Below are 9,857 nucleotides of genomic sequence, written 5' to 3'. Positions count from 1 at the left end.
TGAAAACCATATTTGTACAAGTATCTCTTTATAGTGGATTGGTGTACCACAACTCCAGCGTCTACCAGGTCTTTCTGGATGGATCGTGCAGTCAAACGTGGATTTGGACTTGCTTTTCTCACAATCCTGCGAGCTGTTCTGTCTGATATTTTTCTTGGTCTTCCAGATCTTGCTTTAACTTCCACTGTTCCTGATGACTGCCATTTCTTAATTACATTCGGAACAGAGAATATTGGCATCTGAAAACACTTTGCTATCTTCTTGCAGCCTTCTCCTGCTTTGTGAGCGTCAACTATTTTCAGTTTGAGTTTTCTAGTTTTTAGTGCTGATTGTTGGGGCAAGGTCAGATGAGTCTGGCATTTAAAACCTTAAGATTGACATCACCTGGTCTTCCAGATGATGATTGAGAACAATCCATGTCAGATCTCAGAATTCCAAAGGGGGCAATGCGTGCTATAAACTCTGTAGGGTGCCCAAACTTTTGCAGATGCCATTTTTTGTTTTCTGTTATTTGAAAGTGTAAATGATGGAAATAAAATCTTACTATTTGTGATATGTTATACAAATGTCTAATCTGTCATTTGATGCCTTTTGGAGATTTTTCCATCTTTTCTTGGCTTCTTTATGCACATTAATACACAGTTTTACCCGGGGTGCCCAAACACTCAAGCCCCACTGTAAACTCTTGTGTCAGCCATTTCTCCAAACTGTAAGCAGAAATCTGACGCTTTGATGACAAACGACAGAGGATTGGCTGCAGAGAGGCTTTGACTGTCAGGGACAACTATTTGGTGTTCTCAGTTGCTCTATATCCATCTGAACATACGGCAATGTGGATCCACAGACACCCATTCAAAAGACAGATGTGATGTGTGTGCTGCAAATAGCAGAGGCACTGTGATTATATGACTGTTTGCGAAGGAGGAGGATGTGAATGGGTCAAGCCCCCATGCTGCCCCTTAAACCTTCACCAATGGATTCCCTCGTCCCAGCTGTGCTCACGCTCTGCCTGGAGACAAATGCCCGTCATTCATTCACTTGTTGGGTCTTCTTTTAGATTTTTGTTCTTCTCTGTTTTTATCCGCTACATTTTTATTGTCTCTTTCCATCTGTCTTACTTTCTACTATCACCCCCTCTCCCTTTGTCTGTCTTCTCGCTTTTACGCCATCATCTCTCAAGCTCCATGTTAGGGGAAATCTGCTTAGCAGCCTTGAGCATACTTGCTTTCCAATTAAATCAAGATGTATTTGCCTTTCAAAAGCATCCCTTTCCTCACTCTTTCTCCCATCGGAATAATTGATGGAGGTCTCTGGCCTCATGATAAATGGCTCCCAAGTCCAGAGATGAATAGGAAGATGAATGATTTCACCCCTGCGAGGGCGAGAGAGAGAGCTGGAACAGGGAGTGCTGACATTGTGACAAATACACTGACCATAGCAACCGAACCTGGCCGAATCAGCAAGGGACGGAGGGGTGGTATGCGCTCACCGCGGCTCAACAGACGCTCCTCTTGCCAACGCCGCCTCTGCACGTCTGTCTACACAACGCGCAATTACCTGAGCCTCACAATTAACTGCAGGCGCAGCGATAACGCTGACGGCCTTGCCAGCAGACAAGTGGAAGTGGCAGTGAGCCAGCTAGCCAGGGCAGTAGAGCGCTGCGTTAGACGCTTGTGTGTGTGCTCTGTGGAAATGTGGAGGCCAAGAGAACAGGTGCAGTAAGGTGAGAAGATGCCCCAGGTGACTTTGTGTGGATGCTGCCACCACTTTTCCGGCCAAGAAGAAACAAGTTTTTCCTCTGCCTTCACACAATACGCTGTCACACATAAATTCGATGAGAGTGTGACGGGCCATCTGTTTTAAGAGGGCCAATAAGTATGATTTTTACTGCCTTGTAGAACATAATGTCCATAATATATCCACGTAGGGGGTGAAAAGATTGATCAGTACCAATGACTCAATGAATATGTTGCCAGCTGGCTTTCAAACACTTTATGCGCTGAACACTTAAGAGAAACTTGCTCCCTCACAGTTCAGTTGAGACTGAAAATGTTTAATGAAAAGTCAATAGAAAAAAAAAATACAAAAGCATTATCTTCTGCACTAAAATAGGCAGGAACATAGCTACAAAACTGGCAACGCAAGTAAGAACATTTCTTCCGGCTCCATTTAATCTGTTGAGGCATCTTAGTAGAATTTGTTGGTCTTCTCTAAACTGTACCCCTTCAACACCACCTTCCAGCCACTCGGGATCTTCATTTACTTGCATTCTCTAATTACCCAGCTGTAATCTTTGCAATTGCTACACTTACACAACAACTCATTGACCTAAAGAAGACATCATGGAAAAACTTGTACACGTACATTTGGGTATCTTGAGCACCCATCAACCCACAAACTGAAATTAGAAGACCCAGCCAGTTTTTTGTGGGCTGCTTAGATCAACAAGCTAGGATTCAACAAACCATTCAGATTTGGCTCCCATTCCTATGCCACATGCAGGCTCATTAGAATATAGTACCCCTATGTGTGTATCTCAACCCATGGCTTGAGATCTACCTACCGCAAAGGTGCACGACATTTTTCTTGCAAGCCAATCAGAAGAGACTAGGCTTTTTGGGAGGTAGACTGTAAGAGAAAGGTGGAGTGTTTAAAAAGAGGGCGAATACAGGTATATTCAAACAGACAAGATGAGAAAGAATGTTTTTTTTTTCTGAAAATTAGTATGAGATTTCTCCTTCAATATTTCTTTAATGGAAATAAGAGAAACCTGAAACACCAGGAGACCCACATTCAGTACTCACCTGGTACAGTTCAGACTCTGTGGGTCGAGGAGGGCAAGATGAAAAAGGGAGGGAATCACTGACTCAAAACCTGTATTAACTGATTTAGGCCGCATTAGCATTCAGTGTGAGTCTGGTTTCTGTCCTCTTAATAATTGCAAGTCTTCCTTCCGTTTTGCTGACATGGAGTGGACAAAAATATTTGCAAAATAAATCTATCTATCTATCTATCTATCTATCTATCTATCTATCTATCTATCTATCTATCTATCATTTGTAAAGCTCATGTTCCCTTTAAGGGTAAAGTAAATGAGTAAATATCGGCATTTAGACGTCCTCGGGATTGGACACTTATAAAACATTTCAAGCCAATTGGACAACGTACACTCAAGTTACACCCACGTCTGGTTTCAATGGCGAAACGCACAAAATTGGCCGACCCGCCACGGCCATTCCCTATGACGTAAAGTTTTTTCTTTTGATAAACATTTCATTGTTAACGTCTTAAGATGGCACAGACCAAATGTGAAGTTGATTGAATGAAAGCTCTAGGAGGAGTTTGTTAAAGTACAACATGTGAAAATGGCCAAAATCACACCAACATCAAACTTTCAATTCAAATTGGCGGACTTCCAGCTGGGTTTAGGGTATGGCTCCAATGACGTTTTTTTGTACGTCTTGACATGTTTCATATGTGTACCAAGTTACAATAGTCTACGTTAAACGTACCGCAGGGGCTACATTTTTTTTATTTTGTAGGGGGGACTAGAGAGCCATTTTTGTGCACTTATTCTCAAAATCTTTAATTGGTAAATATTCACTAGAATTGATCCAACTTCCAATTTGTGAGAGTTTAAGTATGTTAAGCCCCTCAAAGTCACCTAAAAAAATCCCTTTATGTGACCACATGTACTGTGTGTTGTCCTGTACATTATGTTGTTATGTATTGTATTCTTTTTTTTCCTGCTAAAACGGATGCTGGAAATTTCAATTTCCTTGCGGGAGTCCTCCCAAAAGGATTAATACAGAGAAGTCTAAGTCTTTAAAAAGGCAATTTATTTTCCGGAAGAAAAGAAAGGAAGCATTCCTTCAGTTTCAATAGGGCCGTCGCTGCTGTTGGTGCTCGGGCCCTAATAATGTGACACATTTGTGAGGATTCCTTTGTAACTGTAATTTAGTGACTATAAATCTAATATCCCTCCCCCTGTGAATTGTAATAGGCAGGTACACTTGTGAGTGGCATTGAATAAGACTGTCTGCGTGTGACAGCTATAATAGAGATCTGACAATCATTTCATGTCATGTTTTTTGGCAGCAAAAAAGCAAATGTCAGCATCAACAGGACACATGGCTGATGTGGCAGTCACACTGAAAAGTTATGTCATGTGGCAAAGGGAACTTTTTTAAAAGCGCAACATAGTGTCTAACAGAAAAAATGCAGCTGAAAGGATTACCAGTGATAAAATGACTCAACAACACACACACTGAAGGACACTTAGCAGACGATGAAAGGTATGTAGGGCTATTGTATGTGACCGCATTATGTTATGAGCCGTTTTCCGTTAGTTTGTTTAAGTGTGCGGCAAGAATATGAACTTTACTATGAAACACATTTGTTATGCCTGAAGCACCGCTGAGTGCAGTGAATGCTTGTCAGCTTTCATGAGGCATTGATATGATACTTATTTCTGACAAGGCAGTGGGATCTCAGTTTATTGAGAAACATCTCAAATATAAAAAGAGCTTCAGGGTGGGGCCTTCTTTCCTCACGCCATCCAACACTGTAGCCACAATACTGTGGGGAAGATATTAATAGAAAGTGAATCTTTTATTTACCTATAAAAGGGTCATTATTTTTGCTGCAGCTGTTACAGAGCCCTTCAAAAGTCTTCAACCAGCGATTGTGGCATGATGGAAAAGTCTTGCAAATCATTTAATTCAACATCCAGTTAGTGACTTTTTCCCCAGAGTTTGCTTCGTCATCTCAGTCTATACTGAGTGATTGAGGATGTGGTAGGTCTCGTGACAACCACTGAGTTATCTTCAAGAAAAGAAATCTGCAAACTCATCAGCTGAAGAAGGCCGTGAGATGTAGTCAAAAGTTCCAGAAAAAAATTATGAGGGGACCTTGAGAGAAGACTATTTTGTCAAGCAACAGCTTATATTCACCACTATCACTGGAATACAAAAAAATAGTCTGCAGCTTCAACACATGGAATACTTCACATAGTGTTGCTAATTCAGTTTCATTTGATTTAGTTGCTCGCTATTGTAATAATAATGGACGTTAAAGGGAAATTAAAATAACAATTTGGGTGGCTGTTTTGAATGGTCACCTTTAAATGCAATATAAAGCCTTAAAAAAGGTGCTCTAAGCGATGTCACGTGTTTTAGGCTACAGCATTTGTTGTCACAGACAGCAAACATCTCACTATTTGCGAGCTGCCTGCCCCCAGAACACAATGTAAAAAAGCGGTCTCTTATTTTTAATTTTTGTAGTTCTTGTTCATTTTAAAATACATTTAGAGAAGTTCTGTTTCTTTAGACAGAAGAGATTGTAGCTAGAAAAGGAGAGCGAGGGTGGATATGATAAATAGGAAATAAATAATTACAATACTCAATACTTGCACTACTGATCTACAAAACATTCTTGGGAGCTATGGTTTGTTTTATTTAAATTGCTGGTTAACTCCAAGTTCTTAACTTCTAATAGCAATTTCAGTACTATTCATTCATCTTCAAATACGGACAGTGAGCTGCAAAGACATGTTTTATACAAAAGGTAGTCTCGCTTTACCAGACCTTCCTACACAGCGCTGTGGAGGAAGCTAGTGGAACACAGCCTGGTCCAGATGGGACATCAGGACCTCAGCTCTCTATAAGCAGGATCGTTTCATCTTTTCACATCCCCTTTTCTATGGAACACCACATTGCCGTGTCTATGCACCTTCTAGCATCAGCCATTAGTCATTTCTAGCATTGGATGCCAACAAAGGGAAAACTGCACCGATGTGCCCTAGAGTACACTGTGCTTGTGCGGCACCCTGCTGGATGCTTTGAAATGATCTCTCAATTCATGATATTACTCTTCAATAAAAAGCCCAGGTCTGCTGCAGCAAAGGCCCAACACAGACACACGAGACGAGAAGTGCTGCTGCGTCGACCTCTGTCCTGGCCCGGGTGCACTGGGAGACCAGAGGCGATGTAGGGATAAAAAGGTTTGAGCTGTGCACAGAGAAGGGGGACAGGGGCTCAGGGACGTGACAGCAGAAGTTCCATTTAGATTAGACGCTTTTAATATCCTCTGAAATTTCCAATAAACAGCAGTTGGAAGCGCTGACACTCTGTCGTCATTTGATTGTCCATCACCTAGGCAGTAACCTCGAATGATATGGTTTTGAATTGCTGCCCTGACTGGCCTTGTACCTCTGCTGTTGTATCAACAAAACGCGATAAAGCCATCTTGCAATCTGCTGCTTTCCACACTGTAAGGAAATTGAGAAGCAGTTACACAGGTGTCTGGGATAAGCTGCGCCAGCAGGCTCCCTGAATGAAGCATTTCCAGAAAATATGCTGAAATACTGTATAATTATTAATTCTGCACTCTATTGTAGTGCTCTCTTACCGCACTCCAAACAAGAACAAGGATATTACTTATGCAGACAGAGCAGGATATCCTCTCCATTACAGATGCCAGCTCTTTATAAAAGTCCTGCATGTTCTACGACTTAAATGCCAGCACAGAGAAATGAGAGAAATATTATATTCAGCTTCTGTCGAATGAAGTGGTTCTTTATGGAGAGTTTTTCACCCCACTATCCAACTAGTCAATCAAACATGTATGTCTATGATTGCGCTGCATAATTTCAAACATTTAGAGCCCAACACTATAAAACTAAGCTAAACAAAGTGAGGTCAAACTCAGTAGATTATGAGGCGCCCAGATAGATGAATACAAATATTTGGCCTCCTGGAATCGCTTCATATACTGTATAGCAAGCCAAGGTTTCTTCTTCTCTTTTACTGCCTGTCTCCGTTTTGGGGCAGCTGTTTTGCGCGGTACGGCTGTGTGCCGTTTAAGCATTGCTGCCATGTGCTGCGCTGGTAATGAAGAGAACAGCAAGATGGTTTCTGATGCCAGCGACTAATGACTCCCGACAGTGGTGGGACAACCCCCCACCCCCACACACACTACCCAGTTTAAAACAATGATTTTGCTAATGTTATACCTATTCTGCCTTTGCATTTATTATTAAATTGAATGCTGAGCTGTGGAGTGTGAGTTCCCTGTTATTTGCACTGTGAGAGATAGTAGCTGGAAAATGGCTTTGGAGCATAATTTTGCACATAGGTGTTGTTCACAGGTAGTTCATTGTTAATATAAAAAGGTATATATAAAGTAAAGAAAGGGTACAGATACCATGTGATCAGAGCTCCTAGCGAGGCCACTTGGATCAAAAACATATAAAAACAATCAGATGTGAGCCCTTTATGCAACAAAACTCATACAAGGCCCATGTAAGATTGAATATAATTTGGACCCTGCCCAAATTTGGCATTCTGCTAAAATAACACAAATTGCTAGTTGAATTGAAAACAAATGCAACCAACATTTTCTTGTTGAACAAATTGAACGGTGAATTGAATGTAAAAAAAAAAAGGCACCACTAAAAAAAAGAATGCATTTTAAAGTGCACTTTTCTACGGATATTTTCTTTAACTAACACAAAAAAATCTGAGTGTCTATCGTGAAATGTCACAACCTTTCAAAAAAAATAAAAAGGTAATGTTGTGCACATCCATGTAGGACAAAAAAGTAAATTTTCAAATAAGGTAATGGCCAAACAGTTAAATGCTCTGAAAAATATTTAATAGTGCAGAATCAGGCAAACAAAATTTCTCAGGTGTGTTCGATTCTGGTGACTCATGACCCTTATGTCATATCACATAATCAGAGGTCATGTGATATGAAACACACATTGGAATAATATTTAGACAAATTTTAGTATGGATATTGTCTCGATACGGCAAAAAAATGATAATCTCACCATTCCAATTTACAAATGATGCAAGTAGTTGTATAACCAAGACACTCAAGCATTTTTCAGAAAATTTAACTGGTGTGCAGATTTTACCTAACTTGAACATGTCGCAACCTTTCGTAATGTGTTTATTGTGCAAGTTAATATTGCGATGACGATAAACGATATATTGTGCAGCCCTAACTAGGGCCCATGTGAATAAAGCTTGCATCATCGGGTAACTTTCCACTCTCACCCTAACCATGGCAAACTCTCCAAACATTATAAATGATTGCTAAAATTTCAGAATGTGGAAGCAAACACCTAGGGCTACTTCAACAGCATTCGATGTTGGTTATCAAGCCCTGAGAAGTTGACATTTTCTTCTTCTTTTTTTGAGTAATGTGGATTTCCGACAGGCCAATGATGAAGTGCTATCGCACAACTGGGGGCTAGCAGAGTGAACTATGAAATATGTTTTCATACCTGTGAGGTACTCTGGGTCCGGAACGGGGTCGGACAGCTCCTCGTGGCACTGGACCTCCATTGGCACTGATGCCACCACCATGCCATCTGGGAGCTGCTGCTCGATGCCTCGGGCAAAGTTCTTCTGCCTGGTGTTAAAAGAGAGGGGAAAGTGGGAAGTCACGTTTAAAGAGAGAAGCACTCGGTCATCCAACATAGGCAGAGAGAAGAGAAACAAAGAAAAAAAAAAGGAGAGGAAAATAGGATGGATAAAAAGGACACAAGGAGGAACAATGATAAATCGGAGGTAAAAAGATTGAGGATGAGGGAATGCAAGGGCTACATTTAACACATGGGCTCGATCATTTGAGCTCTGTCAGTGTCCTTTTTATTTTTTAATTGAGGTCAATAAAGAAGGGACAAAATCCCCCCCCCCCAAATACCCTGACAATTTGAAGGCAACAAATATATACTTCACCAGGACTTACACAGTATCATCAGTATCAAATATGTTTTACTAGTTGTCACCCCATTTCACTGAACGTTTACTGCATGGTGTTTTATAGTCTACACACTAAGCCAATAATGGTTTACATGTACATATACACTATAGATGCTATTAATGGACTAATGATCTTAAGCACAACTGCTCTGGCTTTGTTAGTACACCTCAACAACATGGTAATCAGTGAAATGATGCTTATTTTTTGCCGTCCAGTATTTTTCAATGATTATGTGCACCGTGATTTAGTCATGAGTCGGAAAAGAGGTTCATGCATCTGCCTTCTGGATAATACACCAAAAACAAAAGAAAGTGTGAAACAAGTTGCAAAATGTTATAAATTGTACAGTAGCACATTTCTGCCTTGAGGCCCATTTCAAAAAAACTTTGTATGTTAATATTTACCAAATAATTAGGCCAGGTGTTTGTAAATTTGCGGCAACATTGTTACACTGCAATGCAGGATACAAGAGGCAGTTATGATATTATAAAATTATAAAATGGTGGCCACTTTGAAAATGGGTGTAGTCCGAGCAAGGGCACCAAAAGCAAGGGCGTAGAAAGTAGAGAAGCTCCCTGACACTTTACAACACTGGTGTGATTTGTTGTCGCGGCTGGTGTGGGCCAATCGCAAAATGGTTTCTAGTTTATAAAATATTTGTAGATGAAATTGCATATTGATACTGACGTACTTGCCTGCAGCATTTTGTTTTGACAATACAGCAACATGTTTCTCCGACAATACCAATCATTTCGGAATGACAACCTTTTTGAAATGCTGCGTTGATGGACAAAGGTAAAGGACTCAAATTAAAATGATTGAAAAGAATAAATGAAGGCTGGCAGGACAGAGCAGGACAGAGTTGATCAAAGATAGATAAATAGGTTTGCTTTTCATCAACGGCAGATTGTGAAGCACTACTTTTTGGCATATGGAAATCAATACATAGTTACAATTATGCAAGATTGTGTAGTGTATTAAAGAGTGTGTATAGTGTATTTTCATTATGTTGGTTCTACTGCAACGTGACTCATCTTCAGTCTGAGAGTCCTCATTTGTCTCTTGCTGCGAGTGACTGTTATTTG

General features: G+C 40.5%; 1 protein-coding gene across 5 annotated transcripts in view; it reads right to left on the bottom strand.

The window, feature by feature from the left end:
• The window catches only part of LOC116701032 (astrotactin-1), a 372,813-nt gene that overhangs the window by 177,544 nt on the left and 185,412 nt on the right, over window positions 1-9,857 (bottom strand). For all 5 annotated transcript variants that reach the window (XM_032534569.1, XM_032534570.1, XM_032534571.1 and 2 more), the window contains one exon: window positions 8,291-8,418. In XM_032534569.1, coding sequence (XP_032390460.1) covers window positions 8,291-8,418 — 128 coding nt within the window. The remainder of the gene's footprint in view (window positions 1-8,290; window positions 8,419-9,857) is intronic.

The sequence above is a fragment of the Etheostoma spectabile genome, chromosome 13 (genome assembly GCF_008692095.1).
Source record: "Etheostoma spectabile isolate EspeVRDwgs_2016 chromosome 13, UIUC_Espe_1.0, whole genome shotgun sequence".
Classification (NCBI taxonomy): domain Eukaryota; kingdom Metazoa; phylum Chordata; class Actinopteri; order Perciformes; family Percidae; genus Etheostoma; species Etheostoma spectabile.
The sequence above is the reverse complement of the archived record's forward strand: the minus strand, read 5'-3'. Positions and strand labels throughout refer to the sequence as shown.